The sequence below is a fragment of the Peromyscus californicus genome, unplaced genomic scaffold (assembly GCF_007827085.1).
Source record: "Peromyscus californicus insignis strain IS unplaced genomic scaffold, ASM782708v3 Scaffold_1__1_contigs__length_55948999, whole genome shotgun sequence".
NCBI lineage: Eukaryota > Metazoa > Chordata > Mammalia > Rodentia > Cricetidae > Peromyscus > Peromyscus californicus.
In genome coordinates, this window is record NW_026294492.1 from 7639763 (window position 1) to 7656761 (window position 16999).

Here is a 16999-nt window from a genome sequence, read left to right on the forward strand (position 1 = left end):
ACGGATGCCAGAACTTTCCCCTTCCTTCCAACGGGTCTACGGTGTAACTGTTCCCCGCTTGGCTGTTCCTCGTGCCTTCCCCGTCCTGTCGAATCATTTCCACTAACTCAGGAAACGGAGTAGCCTCTAAGCCAGCAGTTCTCAACCTGTGGGTCACGACCCCTTCGGGAGCCAAACAACCCTTTCACAGAGGGTGGGGGTGTCGCCTAAGACCATCGGAAAACACAGATATTTACATTTGCGATTCATCACAGTAGCACGAGTACAGCTATGAAGTAGCAATGAAAATAATTTTATAGTTGAGGGGTCACCACAACATGAAGAACTGTCTTAAAGGGTCGCAGCGTTAGGAAGGTTGAGAACCACTGTGCTAAATCCTTTCTTTGGCTAACTTCAAATGACCTTTTATACCTACAAAAGGAAGGGGCATCTGGAGGCCAGACATACTGATTACCAGTCGTTTCTGGGAGTCTTGAAGTACAGCAGCAGAGACTGTGAGTCAAAAGCACCAGGCAGTATTATTTTTTAATACTTTAATTTTGGATCCCTACTTTTCTTCTTGTATACACAGTCATTATTTCAAGTTGCTTCAAATCTTTTGTAAATCAAGAGAGGTTTAACATACTAACGATGTTCCGCACACTCCTGTACAACCAGCCGGGTTCCATCAGCCCCACGATGCACTCACCCACTCACTAGTTTGGAGACGTTTATTGGGCACTTGATATGGACTAGGTGTGGTGCAAGGTGCTGGGCACAGCTATGAAAAGGTTTCTCATGGGGCTCACAGTCTAGTGGTAAATTACTGAGTAAACTGAGGCACAGAGAGAGGCAAATGACTTACCCACTGAGGTAGAAAGAGCTAGGCGCTAGGGAAGGCGGGATGAGAGCTGGCGCATGGGCGGGACACAGGGCATGGGAGCACAGTGCATGGGAGCACAATGCATGGGAGGTAAGGCCCTCTGACCGAGGAGCGAGGCGGCACACAGAAACACATTATAAAATCTGCTCGCAAAAAGCGTGATAATGCTTTTAGTTTCACCAGGACCAAATTCGTTGCCAGAGGGCATTTCTGCATTGGCCCCCAATGCCTTGAGGCACACCTCCATTCTACTGGGACACCGTGACTCTGTAGACAGCTTAAGAATCAAGAAGTATCCGACTCCAATTGCAGCACTGGGGACCGTATTAAAATACTTTAAGTGAACCTAGATGTACAGTGGACCTGTGAAACTAATACATGTAAAACTTTAGAAAACTCCCCTCACCCCCGTCCGGAGGGTTCTAATAAGTTATTGATCCTGAAGCAGAGATCTGTTTGTCATTTTTCCTATATACAGTATTTTGGCTGTTCTAGGGTAGAAGTGTCACCCAGACATATTTCATAAGCAATCTAGACATGATACAGATATGTACAAAGGCGCCACATTCGGCCGTGTGTGTACACCTCACCGGCGCACAACACCTAACCGCCAGTGTGAGCCAGTGTAAGGCAATTCTTCCGAGAAGCAAACACCATCCATCGGGGAAGGGTCGAGTCCACGACCAGCTGGCCGGCTGGCTGCTCTCGTGGTATTCTTTGTGATGACATGATTTCAGGAGGCAAGAGGTCCGTCTCACTGACAAAAGGCAGTGAAGAATTATCGAAAGCTAATGTGAACGTGGAAACCATCCAGGGACCTACGCAGGAAGCTACTCAAGGACACTGCTGGCCTTCGATGCTGCTACAAACCTAGAACAAGCGCACTCCACGAAGACTTATTGCTGAGGATCACACCAGTACATGACACATCCACGCGGGATGCTCCAAAACCCTTCATCACTTTGTACTGCCACCAGCCGCTCACTGTGAATGGTTCTTCACCTCACTGAGGAGGCTTGTCTTCTGAAACGAGACACACAAAGAAACTCCGAGTGAAGGCTGGAACAGCAGCTGGGCATACGATCCAGCAATGTAAAGAAATGAAGTCCTCTGGTCAAGAACCCACTCTTTCACCAGTGGTCGAAAGGATCTCCTCAGGCTCACAGAACGGACGGCAACTCCAGCCGGTGGTTGGAAAGCACCGGCCAGCGAGAGCAGACACCTTTCTCTGGCCAGAGTTTACCAGCTGGTCCCCGCCCCCCCCAAATCGACTCTCATGCTCTTAGTCACAGAGTTTTGGGACAGGCTCTCACTGTGTAGCTGAGGCTGACCTGTAATTTGGATCTTGCTGCTTCAGCATTCCCAGCGGGGATCACGGGAGTGCATTACATCGGGCACAAAAATATCTTAACCAGAGGCTGGAGAGATGGCCCAGCAGTGAAGAGCCAGGACCAGGGTTCCTTTATAGCACCCACACCTGCTGGCTCACAAGTACCTGTAAGCCAAGTTCCAGGGGATCCCATGCCTCTGGCTTCCAAGGGCACCTGTGCTCATGTGCACATACCCACAGGCAAACATATACACAATTAAACATAGACATTTCATGAAAACTTTAAAGATATGTATTCAAGTTACAGATCACGTGTTAGAACCTCAATGCTTCTCTAATCACGAAGTCGGCATGCTTACCTTTCTCGGCGCATTCTGGACGTTTGCTTTTAGATGGAGAGGCCCCTACTCCATCGGCTGTTTTACCACTCGAGTGGTTCTGTTCCACTTCACACAGATACACGTCGATGGGTCCTTTGGTGCTCCTGATATGTACTGTGATCGAATCCTAGCAAGGGACACAGAAGCCGTCGAGGTGAACACAGGCATCCACTAATCACAGCTTCTGAATTAACTTCAATTCTTGCGGTTTCCTTCCTCCCGTGCATTTGAGAGAATCACGTTTTCACCTGTCACGACATCCTGAACTACTGGCCCATCCACAATTCAGACCTCTACTTAATCACGTAAGGCAGCAACAGTCTTGGAGCTATCGGATGGATAGCTGAGTCCCTGGACGCCCCTCCCCCTTCTTTTCCTCTGGCGGGAGGGAACTCTGGAGTACCCAACTGTATTGTACAACAAGGTGTTTGGGTTCCCAAACCAGTGCAGGGGTACTGAGGTCACGGAAAGGCTATTCTTCTGCCCAGTTAAAAGATGTAAGAGGCCGGGCGGTGGTGGCGCACGCCTTTAATCCCAGCACTTGGGAGGCAGAGCCAGGCGGATCTCTGTGAGTTCGAGGCCAGCCTGGGCTACCAAGTGAGTTCCAGGAAAGGCACAAAGCTACACAGAGAAACCCTGTCTCAAAAAACCAAAAAAAAAAAAAAAAAAAAAAGATGTAAGAGGAAAAGATGCAATCAAAACATGCCTCGTGTAATTTGAAATGTCATACACAGAGAAGAACTAGATTTATTTACCCAGGAGCAAATTCCAATGGTTTTCCCATAAGAAATTGAAGATGTGGTTGCTTGTATTTAGAGGCTAATGTAAGGGGCATTTTCAGTTACAATGGGAGCTGGCCTGTCTCTCCTCAAGTCCACCCTTTCCATATCCCCAGGGACAGGCCAGTCTAGACTCCACTGTTTGCTCCAGCCCCATCCCTCTCTGGATGAGATTCCGCTTCTCAGAGAGACTCTAACCCTCTATATCCTTCCTGGTACCAGACAGGTGAGACCTTTGTGCTTGGTGGCTGGCACGCCACAGCAGGTCTGGCTTTAATGGGAACCTTTTATCATTAAATAATCCAGGAAAACAATGTTGCTCCCAACTGGCAGTCAGCAGAAAGGACCTCCACGTCCGCTGGTCACGAAATGTAAAGGGGATTCCTGGAGAACTAAGAGATGGCGCACAGGTTCAGGGTTTGGATGCCAGCACCCATGTCAGGATGATCACAACCACCTGTAACTCTGGCTCCAGGGGAGCCAATGCCAAGGTCTCCGGGGGCATTTGCACTGAGGTGCACATACCCACACACAGAAGTTTTCAAAAAATTTTAAGAAGGGGACAGAGGAGATGGTGCCTATTTCTGACTTTTCAGACTCCGCTGTCTGTCACAACCACTTAACTCTGCCATGGTGGTGTGAAAGCAGATGGGTGATATCTAACAGATGGCCTTGCTCCAACAAAACTATTGACAAGAACAAGTAGGAAGTCAGAGAGAGTTGAAGGCCACTGTGCCAGCCCTATGCTAGGTGCACGACCCCACGAGAGCCTGACGTCTTTCTACTGATCCAGGACACTGCCGAGAACAGCCAGCCTGGAGGACCTCAATCACAGAGAGAGGCTCTGGGTGTGCTCAAAGGTTCAGTGTGATTTAGCAATTCCGGTCAAGCAGCTCAGAGCAGGGGAGACCAAACCCCACTAATTCCTGTAGAATGGATTACCATGCCCCACAGAAAAGCTGTTCTGCAAGATTAGTGGCTATTTACAGAGTTTCAGCATCTGCGGAATAACTCATCCTGAATATGAGACGTGGACACTTGTCTAATCCAGATCAGACCAGGGAACGTCACCGAGTCACAATATGAACCCGACTGGGAGAAAAGTGAGTGTTCCTTCATGACTGATGACACACTGTCAGGTAACAGGGTCCCATGTGAACAGTGTTCTGTGGGGACAAAAGAAAGGAGGGTGGTGGGAAAAATCCTAACCACCACGATGACGGTATGATGGCTGGCTATGAGCAGCATGGGGGCTACCCGGCCGTCAGAATGCCAAGAAGGGCCACCAGCTTTGGTCTGGACTCCATCCTCATCAAGTGGCCTTCTGGTGACAATTACTCTCAACGCAAACCTTCCTAGACCAGCTGGCAGCAGATTCGAAGGCTGGCCTTACACAGAGGCTCCCCATCTGTGACTCAGTGTTCAAGCTTATTCTTAGTCTTTGGTGAGTTGGTAGCTAGCTAGTTCCCTGAATCTCCGGCCGTGCCAGCTCTTACTTTTGGAACTTGAAGACCAAGGCAAATAGAGAGGTTTCTTTTGTAGCCCAACAGGAGCAGCATGGCTGAGAGCCCTTGCAAGTCAACTCCGCCCTAGCCTGGTCCTGCTGGTCACCGTGTGGGTTCCTGAAGCACACCTGCTTCTCTGTGCCTGGCTCTCCTCTGAGACTCACGGTTCAGCTAACAGGTACACAGCTTGACAAGAACCCAGGTGACAAGCGACTGCAGTGGTCCCAGACCTGGCAGCTGGCCCACCTCCCTCTTCAAATCCTTCCTGCAGCGCGGCGCTACCTACTTCTCTGGGAGCCGGGACGTCCAGTCTGGTTTCTTCTGGCGCCTTCACTGCGATGACAATCTGCTCGTGGAAGGCTTGGATGCTGTGGATGTCCTGATAGGTCACGTACGCTAGTGTGAAACCTGGTCAAGGATCTGACGGAATGGACGCATCACCACCCCCAACCCCGCCCCTCTGCTTCTTTGAGGCAAAGCCTCCCTACTTAGCTCTGGCTGGCCTGGAACTTGCTAAATAGACCAGGCTAGCTCTGAACTCAGAGATCTGCCTTTCTCTGACTCCCGAGCGCTGGGAATAAAGGCGTGCACCACCACACATGGCTGGATCACTATCTCTTACATGAATGCAGGTTCTAGAATAGCTTAGCTTTTATGGGGTGCAAACTTACAATGAAGGGAAGCAGTTAGAAAAAAAAACCCCAAACTTCATGGTAACTATTATTTTAAAAAGAATTCTTAAGATTTTATGGTGTTCTATAATATTTAAAACGAAATACTGATTGGAGCAATTTCTGGAGAAAAATACTAATAAAGTCCAAATACTGAACACAAACAAAACTCACGAAGGAAATTACCCCCTTGTCCTTGGGGTAGGGTGGGGTGGTGGGTGGATGTTCCAAATCCCCAGTAGATGCCCAAAGTCATGGACCAATACCAAACCCTACATATAGCACATATTTCCCTACACATACACTTCTACAGTGAGGCTGAATTTATAAATTAAGCCAAGTAGGAAATCAATCAATAATAAGGGAGTGCAATTATAACATACAGCACACTGAAAGTTATTACTTCTAGAACTCCCACTTAATATTTTTTAGATCATACCTGATTGTGGGCAACAGAAATCACGGAAAGCAAAAGCACAAATATGGGGAAGCACTATGATCAACTCTCTCCAATGCTATATCCAGTGTAAATCCTCACTGTTCAGAGGTTAGTGCTAGCTCTTACTACGGAAACTTGAGAAAAAAAAAAAAAGCATTCAGGGTTTGGTTAAGAACCCTCCAGAAGGCAGGAGAAAAAAAGTCTACAAAATAGAAGGAATCCACAGAGCGAGCTTTTGGCGCAACCCTGCACCCACGATCTCTCTCTAAGCGCGTTTCTGTCACTGAACGCCTTTCGACGCCTCCTCTGGTGCTGCCAGATCCTTTACATTCACCTAGTGCAGTTGCTCTGGCTCTCTTCCTTACAGCGAGCCTTGGCTTTGATTTCCCAAGATCTGCCCTGTGGTAATAGGATTTGGATGCCGTGGAGAGTGGAGGGGCTCAGAATTACCGACACTCCCAGACAGCAGGACGGTCTGGGGGCCCAGGAGAGGCAGGCACCAAGGACTGGGATCCCCAGTCCCTGCCCCACAAGGCTTCTGCACAGAGTGACGAGTGCAGCCACGACTTCAGTGGCAGCATGTTCTGTTTCAGAAATAAGCTGGTTCACAAATTAGGGAGAGCCTGATGTTCACAAGAGCTGACAAACGTTCTACCACCCAGGACAGAGACTCCAAAACAAACAACAACACTCCTTAATGTCAAGAAGCAACGGCGAACTGGATGTATCACAGCCAACCATCGTCATGCCGACTTGACCCAGGAGCACAGAGAGGCTACGGCCAACACGGATTGCTTGTGTGTGTTCGAGGATACGGCACTACACTTTTATGCACTTCAACCTTAAAGGGTCTAATTTTATGTCCCCAATATGAAAATTAAACCCCCAAGCTCTCCCTAATACGTTATCTACTCTGGAAGCAGAAGTTCTACAGAGGTATGGATGGACAGAGGTATGGATGGAAGGATATCTTTCGTTCTCTTTGTCGTCCGTCAACTCCAACAGCTGCTGAGCGCAGTCTTTAATCAACTCGTCCAGGGCGTCTTCCATCGCTGAGAGGTCCGAGAGCTCCGCCTGCAGCTTCTTCTGCTGGGGCGCGGCCCCGAAGTTGCTCAGGTCGGATCCTCTGCAGGGGGGAACAGACATGCCGTCAGCAGCTGCCAGGAGGGGAGCAAGGCTGTCTGTGGAGGGTGAGGTGGTGAGAGCGTCTACATTTCCCTTAACGCCATCTATGTGGTTACGCCCGTCCTCCCTCTTTCCTTGGGACAGCCTCGAGCACAGAGGGCCACCTGACTCTGCCTCCTGGGTGCTGGGATTAAAGGTTCAGAATGACTGACACGGTACCGTACAGGAAAAAAACGGTCTCATCAGAGTTGCCCGTATTTTTTTTTTTAATTATTTATTTATTATGTACACAGTGCACATATCCCTGCAGGCCAGAAGAGGGCACCAGATCTCATTACAGATGGTTGTGAGCCACCATATGGTTGCTGGGAATTGAACTCAGGACCTTTGGAAGAGCAAGTGGTGCTCTTAACCTCTGAGCCATGTCTCCAGCCCCGAGTTGCCCGTCTTTTGTCCTAAACCAGTTTCCTTCAAGAAGCCCGCTCCTCGACCGTTCGTTCAGTTCTCTGATGATCTTTGGGTTTTACACCTGCCTACTGCACCTCCAAAGTACTCCAAGGCTGGAGTTCTTTTTCCTAAGCATACAGAGTTTTTCTGTGCACACGCGGCTCTGTCTGTGTCTTAGCTTCAGGCTTTCTTCCCATGAGATCCTTCCCGATCATGTCAACTCTTTGGCAACTGCTGCCACAACACCCAGGGCAGTGTGCCGGCTCACCAGCACCACAACACCCAGGGCAGTGTGCCGGCTCACCAGCACCACAACACCTAGGGCAGTGTGCCGGCTCACGAGCACCACAACACCCAGGGCAGTGTGCCAGCTCACCAGCACCACAACACCCAGGGCAGTGTGCCAGCTCACCAGCACCACAACACCCAGGGCAGTGTGCCGGCTCACCAGCGCCACAGTCATACAATATTCCTGCTGAGAACGCTAACGCCTGCTCCTCTCCAGTAAGACCCAATCGAAGCCAAGAGGGGCTGGGCTTCTGCTTGTGTACTACACTGCCCCGTGGGAATCCTGTCTTCTGTTATTCACGCTAAGGAAACACATTCTAAAAATCCCCCCTTTTATCGGACATTTCACTCTTATGATCTTACAGGGAAATTTAATTAATTAACCACCTTATTCCGTTTAACTTCTCCACACTGTCGGAAGGATCTACACCTAATGTTCCCATTTAGACCTGAGCAGTCACACACATTTAGGTACACGTCGAGACAACAAGACAAGCTTAAGGAATCAATCTTTGCCTAAGGAGAACCATCAAAACCCCATTTTCTACCCCAAAGGCCACTGCGGCTGGACAGAGGTTAAGGAGAAGGGGAAGGAAAGACGGACAGAAACTCACATCCACCGAATGTGGTTCTTGGACTTCTTTTCCACCAGTTCGATGCCATCCAGGACGTTGGTGATGTCATACACGCGCCGCTTTCGGACTCCCAGCTTTGTGGCCACCTTGTTTAAATCAAGGATGCCCCCGGGGGCAGATCTGACAAGATCCATGAACTTGCGAGTCAGGTACACCAGGGACACATCAAAACGGGGCCTCTTCACTTTCAAAGCCTCTGCAAACGAGAGCACAGCACCGCGTGAGCCGACGTGTCTCAGCCCTCTCGGACGGCCGCTTAGTCCCTCAGGATCGGAGCAGGCGGGCAGCGGCAGCAGCAGAAAGCCCTGCCAGTTTCTATGGAAACATTTCTCCAAGTGGATGCAAAGTGAATCGGCCTCAGCTGGTCTAAGCAAAGGCATCAGGTTTTAATAAAGACTGGTAGGAGTTTCGACTAATCACTTTTACAAGTCTATCTCTTAAATTTTTGTAACCACTCCATGTAACTTCTCAGGAAAAGAATTAGAAATGACTTCAGAACTAAATGCTTTCATTTCATACATATAATCTGCCAACACACAGTTGTGTGTCAATATATAGTTTTTATTCACTCTTTTTTTAAATATATATATTTTAAATATATTTATAGTGTTCTGCCTACATTTATGACTGCATGCCATAAGAGGGCACCAGATCTCATTACAGATGGTTGTGAGCCACCATGTGGTTGCTGGGAATTGAACTCAGGACCTCTGGAAGAACAGCCAGTGCTCTTAACCTCTGAGCCATCTCTCCAGCCCTTTATTCACTCTTCTTTGGGGTACGCCGAGGCATGAGCCTGGCTTCACAGATGCCATGCAAGCATCTGACCACTGAGCAACATCCTCAGCTCATACGTATAGGGTTTTTTTTCTTTTCCTAATTTTAAAAATATCTACTTATGAGTGTTTTGTCTGCATATGTGTGCACTATGTGTACACCATGTGTGTGTCTAGTGCTCATTGAGGTCCGAAAAAGGGATGGAGCTGCAGTGGCTGTGAGCCACTATGTAGGTGCTGGGGTCCCCTGGAAGAGCAACAGACTCTCTGAACTACTGAGCCATCTCTCCAGGTACTCATACACATAGTTTTAAAAAGCGAAAGTAGGAAGAAATCATTTTGCAACATGCTCTTTTAAAACAGCGATCATGATATATGAATAAATGTACGTCATTCATTATTCTTTTTTTTTTTGTTTTTTTTAAGACAGGGTTTCTCGGTGTAGCCCTGGCTGTCCTGAAACTTGCTCTGTAGACCAGGCTGGCCTGGAACTCAGAGATCTGCCTCAGCCTCCCAAGTGTTGGGATTAAAGGGGTGTACTTCATTATTCCTAATGGCTGCACATTTAACTGCATGGAGAATCTGCTGAGTTATCCAAGCACTTGGGAACATGATATCGAACGATGCTTACAAAACAAGCCAGTCTCCACTACTCTCTTTTTATACTCACTGACTGGCTGGACGTTTATTGGGTACGTGTTAGTCTTATTAGCGTAGATTAAGCACATTCCGAGGACGTCAGCCATTTCATAAAGAATAAATCTGACGGAACATCTCTAACAAGGGCTGCTGCGGGGACAGCTCCCTAGCCAAGAGAACTGCGTGGGCCTGATAAGGAGCCCCGCTATAAACAGTGGTATGTTGAGTGATAGTCAAAGTCTCTTGAGAACATGAAGGGCCATCTTTACTGGAGTGGAGAACTGGGGAGGTTCCCACAGAGGGGAATGCTCCCACAGCGGGGAATGCTCTCACAGGGGGGAATGCTCCCACATGGGGGGATGCTCCCACAGGGGGGGATGCTCCCAAGGGAGGATGCTGGGGGCAGCACAGAGAGATGAAGCTCAGTGCTCCCCACTCCAAAGAGGGACAAAGCAGCACCTGAGAACTGGGTGCACACTGGGGTCCAGGCTAGAGGGAAAGAGGCAGCGGAGCCCAGACTGGGCTCGGGAGAGCCAGAGCTGGCAGTCAGAGGCAGCATTCTACACGGATGGGATGGAGACATGGGCTCCAGACACTGACTTTAAGCAGCTGTTGAGCCTTTCTGGCCCTCAGCCTACTCCTTCCTGATGGATGACAATCCACAGCTGTGATCGGAAGCTTGGTCACTCATGCACAGATGTCATGATCGGCTGGTGCAGGACAGTTGAAAGAAATACCTCAAAGGTCAAGCTGACCCCACTTCCTGCCCAGCCACCGGGGAGATGGTGGCGGATGCTGAGGGAAACAAAAGATGGTTTGTAGGATATACATCTGGGCATCTGTAAATGAAAAGAGTGCCCGTGACAAGGACCGAAGCAAGAGGAAATCAATGAAGGGGCCATCGGTCACAAAGATCCTCTGATACCCTCAACATGAACCTACGACAGAGTGAAGCCATCGAGAGTGAAGGGGCCACGAGAAACCACGTGGAGGGGAGGCTATGGTGACATGAACTGCCACCGCACTGTGATGGGGAGAAGCCATCCTTCCTCCCATCTACCTCAATGCCAGCCACCGAGGTACCCTTTTAAAGCTTCTGTTCTATGACCTCGTGTACACTCAAAACCAACCATGCTGCCGGGCGGCGGTGGCGCACGCCTTTAATGCCAGCACTCGGGAGGCAGAGCCAGGCGGATCTCTGTGAGTTTGAGGCCAGTCTGGTCTACGGAGCGAGATCCAGGACAGCCAGAGCTACACAGAGAAACCTTGTCTCGAAAAACAAAACAAAGGCAAACAAAAACACTAACCACGTTATCCGTGTGACACTCAAAACTATAAAGCCCAAACCTACTTAGGAATCAACTTACTTCTCATGGACACATACTGTACGTTTTCTTCTAGATTAATCCTTATTTTTGATGGCTGGAAAAAAGAAAACAAAAATAAACTCAGCATTTTATAAACAGCAATGCAAATGAAGTACTTTTGTTCTATGATACATCTACCCCACCCCCCCCCCCCCAGGGTTTCTCTGAACAGCCTTAGCTGTCCTGGATCTTGCTTTGTAGACCAGGCTGGTTGTGATATCCAGATCCACCTGCCTCTGCCTCTTGAGTACTGGGATTAAAGGCATGGATAACCACGCTAGGCCATGATAGTTTTTTTAAAGGCTTTTTTTCCACCTGAATTAATGAGGGTGAGAAAAAGGAGTCGTTACAAACTGCACCTGGTCCGTGACCACCCTAAGGACCTGCCCAGACTCAGGCCTCTCAGGCTGCGCTTACTTCTGCGTGAATAAAGGAAGGCTGGTAGAAGATGGGGTACTTAAGTGGGAAACAGTTCCTTACAGACACTCTTACACTGACTGCAGCAGGCGCTGGGCAGGAGATGGTAAAGGATGGCGGTTAGGACATGGAAGGCTCGGAGACGTGGAATCTGCGGTATACCAGTGAAGGCTCACCCTTAGCTATTTAAGCGGCTCCACTCTCAGTCGCCAAGCATTCCCATTAATGAACAATCAAAAGTCTAAAAGAAAAGTAATGGGGAGCAGTCCATGCTATGGATACTGTTAACCCCTGAAACAACCAGGCGGCTGGTGGCAGCCCTTATCTTACTGCTGGGTACTCGGAGGCTACTGAGTCTGCCTAAACTTCAGTGGCGGCTTGCAATACACGTAGGACTTGTTTTTGCACCCTACGTACACGCTATGGCCAGGTGGGAATGGTCCAGTTCTGCAGCTGGGAAGATGACCAAACGCATCAGGACCATGCTGAGGTCTTGTTTTAACCAGCGGAGACCCACCAAAGACTTCTGAACAAGACCACGCGACATAATCTCGCTCATGGTCTAGAAATGTGTCGCAAAAGGGACCGCAGGCTAGCTAAAAGGCCTGGGGTGGGGGAGCCAGAGCCCAGGCGGGCGACAGAGAAGCAGCTCACACCAGGGGGCCTCTGCAGATGATTCTTGTCACCTCTGACAAGATGACGACATCTGGTAGCAGGTTTAACTTGAGATGACATCCTGCCACAAAACCAGTGTAGGAGAGTCTAGGATGGAAATGAGCACGTGGCCTTGCTGGGTGTGCGACCCCGAAGTTGGACGCTTCTCCCGTGGGCAGGGTCTAGCTTTCAACACTGCTAGCAATGGCAACTCAGCTCCAAAGCTGTCCTGTGAGAGTTGACCACAGACAAGTGTGACCAACTGTCACTGCTATTTTTATCCTTCTCCAAACACAGGGCTGGCGACTGAAACAAGGTTGTTTTCTTCTTCCTACATTGATGTCTATTGTGTTTGGATGTGTCATGGTGCACGTGCGGAGGTCAACTTTGTGCAGTCGGCTCTCTCCTTCCACCATTCGGTTCTCGGCTTTGAATTCGGGCAGTCCGGCGTGGCAGCAAGCGCCATAACCTATTGTACTATCTTGCTGGCTTGCCAGGCTTTTTGAGAAAGGGTCTCATATAGCCCAGGATAGCCTCAAAACTCAACCCGTCCCTAAGGATGGGCTTAGAATTTGTGATCCTCCTGCCTCCATCTCTCGAGTGCTGGGATCACAGATATGTAACCCAGTGACCGTTTATTCATTTGGTCCTGGGGATTGAACCAGGATTCTATGCGCACTAAATAAACAGTCTACCAACTGAACCACCCACTGCAGCCTCACAGCAAGGTTCTGAGTAACAAGCCCAGCCTCCTCACACCAAGGTGGAAAGCGCGTCAACAAGTATTCAGAAGTGTTACTACGCACTTAGAGCTGCCTGAGGCAGATGCTTCCTTTCTTAACCTAGAGCAGCAGGGTCAAGCTCTGCACAGACTGCCTCCCTATCAGCTGCCCATTTGCTTTAGAGGGACAGCAATTCTACTTTCACAGGCTTGTACAGCGACAGCATGCCAGTGAGACATTAAGAAAAGATGTCTTCCCCCTGTCCTGTACTCTGCTATAAATTCAGGTACATTACACACTGCCCCCACTGACAGGAAAGATTCCCACCCCATCGTTCATTTCCTTCCCTGTATATGAAATCCCTCCTTCTTCTGAAACAGCTTCTTGCTATGATGTCCTGGCTAATTCTAGAACTCCCTACCTAACTCAGGCTGTTTTTGAACATGCCATCCTCCTGCTTCAGCCTCCTGAATGCTAGGACCGCATAAGTGGGCTCACCAGACCTGGCTAACACTCTGTGGAGACATTAACCCATCTTGTTGTCAGATGGACAGAGGGCAGAAGCCCCCCCCCCCCCCACTAAGTGGACACTACTAGAGATCTCAGGACTTCCAGAGAACACTCAGCAGTGGCCTTGATGAGTGAGTTACACATGTGACATGTTCCAAACTCCTCCCCTGCTGCTCCATTCCCAGTTAGAAACCTCTGTGTCTCCATCTGGGAACACACTGGGGAGCATTACCCCAGATTTCTACGGCTCTAAGTGCCTTTGGAATCTTCTCAGCTTGGGGGGTTGGGGTAAGGATGGAGACAGCCCAGGTTGGCCTGGAACTTGCTGTGCAGCCCAGGCAGATCTTTAACTCACTACCCTTCTGCCCCTGCCTCCCAAGGCTTGGCGTTACAGAGCAGGGCTGCCACGCCAGGCTAGAAGCTTTAGAGACGGGAGAGAAAAATGAAAGGAGACTTTGTAGAGACTAATGTCCCGGGCACTGTCTCCAAAATGGTTAATTCTCTCTATGCAGAGGTTTCTCTGAACCAGCTCCCTGCGTGGGAGCAGCACTCCTTCAGGAGCTCAGAGAACACTGATTTCTCTACAGTAACTGAATTCATGCCACCCATCTTCCTTACCTTCTAATATGCAAAACCAACTTGACCTCCACCCAGGGCTATTTTCTCCCTGCTCCAAAGCCCAAACCAGGTTTAAGCCACTTATCCTGGCAACAAACACCCAGCAAAACAAGTAACCTCTCTGCACACCACTTATTAAATTTTAGCATTTTTTAAAGTCAATTAAAAAAACCACTGACATGTTAAATCGCTATTTTACGGGCAAGAGAATACAGAGTCCCCACTTTATTAACTCCTTGCTTAATCTTGTTGTGCACGGCCAGATCTTCATGATAGCATGAAACAGACAAATACACAAGCCCTGCAGAGGACGGAGCAGTGAGCACAGAATGCTCTCGGGCGCACAGAGGATGACCTGAGGCTAAGGAAGGGCTAAAGTCATTAGTCTACAGACAAGTTAACCATGAATCTGGATTTCAGACATCTCCACGGCAAGATGGAAATGTATGCACCGGTATCAGCTTGAGAAAACGAGGCCCAGGACAGAGTCTGGAACCAAGGAAAAATAATTTAAAAGAAAAACCTGGATCCAGATGATGTTCAGTGGTTTCTATCCTGACCTGGGAGCTCTAGGGAATCACAACTAATTTCTGTGGCCGAATGAAGATTAGAAACACGCTTTCCAGAGGTCATCAGCTACAGGTGAAGTACACATCCATCCACAGTGAGAGGCAGTAACAGCGGCAGGAAACCGGTCAGGAAGGCATGGTAGTGCCCCACAGAGGCTGATGGCAGGAGAGGCAGCTAACTGATGTTAATTATTCCAGAGACTGGAGGGGGAGGGGCAATTCTGGAAAACTTAAAAGTCAACAGTGATGCCTGCGGAGTGCTGGCTTGGGCACCCGGGTAGGTAGGTATGGCTCCACTGAGGTGGGATGTGAGAAAGAGAAGGCTTTCCTAGGCAAGGGGGACCATGGATCTGGCTTCAGATGTAAGAGACTTGAAATCTGCGGTTGGAGAGAGGGCCGAGCAGTTAAAAGCGCTTGCTGCTCTTGGCTGAGTTCAGTTCCCCTCATCCACATGCTGGCTCAGAACCACTAGTTAACTTCAGCTCCAGGTGATCTAACACCCTCTTCTGGCCTCTGTGGGCACCAGTACACATGTGACACCCACACAGACATATATTTTTTCCCCTTAAGTTTTAGATCTAAGTAGGGACATCGAACATACAGTTGGAAAGCTCTGGGAAAGTTGTATGGATTTGGGAGTTACGTTGAGCCAACTGAAATTACCAGATTGGATAAGACTATCTAAGACTTCAGAGGGCATTATCCTCTGATGCAGTATGAAAAGTTAAGTGGAGCCAGGCAGTGGTGGTGCACATCTTTAATCCCAGCACTCGGAAGGCAGAGGCAGGCGGATCTCTTTGAGTTCAGGCCAGCCTGGTCTACAGAGTGAGATCCAGGGCAGCCAGGACTGTTTCACAGAGAAACCCTCGAAAAACAAAAACAACAACAACAACAAAAAAAAAAAAGTAGGTTTTTTTTGTTGTTGTTGCTGTTTTTCTAGTTTGACTATCAAATCCTGAAGAAACCACAATGGTTACAGGCCCCGAGTCAGGAGTAGTGAGTGAGTGATCACCTCCATGAACAGAGTGTAGAGAACCCTGGATGGCACCCACATGTCTGAAAAGGAAAGAGGAGGAGACAAGGGGCCCCACCGTGGCTGTGGAAAACACAACAGAGAATTCTCGGTCTAGAGTGAGTGGTTTAGCTGTTACACAAGATTAGGTGTGAAACAGATACAAGTGACAGAACTCTTACTTAGAACAATGTTACAGAGTGCTTAGGACCCAAGTCCCTAGCACAGTGCTGGGTGGTGATGTAAGATCAAGCGGGTACTGAGCAGAAATCCCTATTTTAAAAGAAGGGAAGCAACTGGGGGGGAAAGGCTGTCTGTCACTTGCGGTCATTCTGAGGTTCCTCCAGCTTCCTCATGACCGAGCCACAGGCCAGTCACACAACATCTGAGTCTGTTCCGACAAACTCTAAGAACAACAGTCTCAAGATGAGTGTGAGGAGTCAGGCAATGCTCAGGAACTTTCTGGCACCGGACTGGCCAGAACGGCTTGGACACTGCTTGCCTTGGAGAGAAAACAGCGACCGGGAGAAGCGGACAAAGGGCGGACGGATCCAGCGGGGGCCCTGAGAACGGTGGGAAGCCCAGAATGGAGGGAACGGTCGCTCTTTCATTTCCCCTGTCAAACAGCACAGATGGGCGGGCAGGATCGCTCAGCTGGTTAAGGCGCTTGCCACCAAGCTTTTACAAACTCAACCCGGAGTTTCATCCCGCGAACCACAAAGGTGGAAAAGCCACAAAGCAAAGGAAAAAAAAAAAAAAAAAGAGACTTCCCCCAAGTTGCCTTCTAATCTCTACACGCGCCTCGTGGAATCCATGCGCCCGCCCGCCCGCCCGCTCACCCACAAAGTAAGTAAATGCAAGAGAAATCTGCAAAAAGCAGAGGGGCGGCTCGAGGATGGGGAGCTGCAGGGAGAGCCCCGGGGCACCAAGCGTCCGGGTGCAGGAAGGCCCGACCGATGCCAAGCGCGCGCCCCGCAGCAGTGACCCCCGGTGGTCCTGGCCCGCGCTCACCAGTAGGCTCTCCACGTTGATGGGGTCCCGGCAGCGGCGGCGCACCGTCTCCTGCGCCGGGTCCACCAGCAGGCTGGGCAGTCTGCGCGCCGGCCGCTGCTGACTCATGCTGCCCCGCGCCCCTCGCGCCCCACGCGCCCTCCCCGCCTTCCCGGGCGGCTCGGCGCGCGCGATCCCGGCTCCGCGGCCCCTTCGGCGCCGCCCCGGCCGCCCGCTCCACCCACGGGGCGCCGCGGCTCCACC

General features: G+C 49.8%; 1 protein-coding gene across 1 annotated transcript; it reads right to left on the reverse strand.

Annotated features, from left to right (window-relative positions):
* Positions 1-518: 518 nt before the first annotated feature.
* E2f6 (E2F transcription factor 6) lies at positions 519-16957 on the reverse strand. The gene is made up of 7 exons (XM_052745852.1): positions 16757-16957; positions 11244-11298; positions 8441-8657; positions 6936-7092; positions 5143-5256; positions 2552-2699; positions 519-1885 (listed from the first exon to the last, which is right to left on the reverse strand). Exons 1-7 carry the CDS (start codon positions 16862-16864, stop codon positions 1866-1868), a joined length of 819 nt encoding a protein of 272 aa, XP_052601812.1. The 5' UTR covers positions 16865-16957; the 3' UTR covers positions 519-1865.
* Positions 16958-16999: the final 42 nt, after the last annotated feature.

What these genes read in the sequence shown, in the direction of transcription:
- E2f6 (XM_052745852.1), bottom strand. Translation starts at nt 16,864, where the DNA reads ATGAGTCAGCAGCGGCCGGCGCGCAGACTGCCCAGCCTGCTGGTGGAC. An exon ending in ACGACAAAGAGAACGAAAGA is followed by an intron (nt 5,257 to 6,935) that starts TATCCTTCCATC and finishes CCAGGTTTCACA; the next exon opens with CTAGCGTACGTGACCTATCA. An exon ending in TCCAGAATGCGCCGAGAAAG is followed by an intron (nt 1,886 to 2,551) that starts GTAAGCATGCCG and finishes GTCTCGTTTCAG; the next exon opens with AAGACAAGCCTCCTCAGTGA.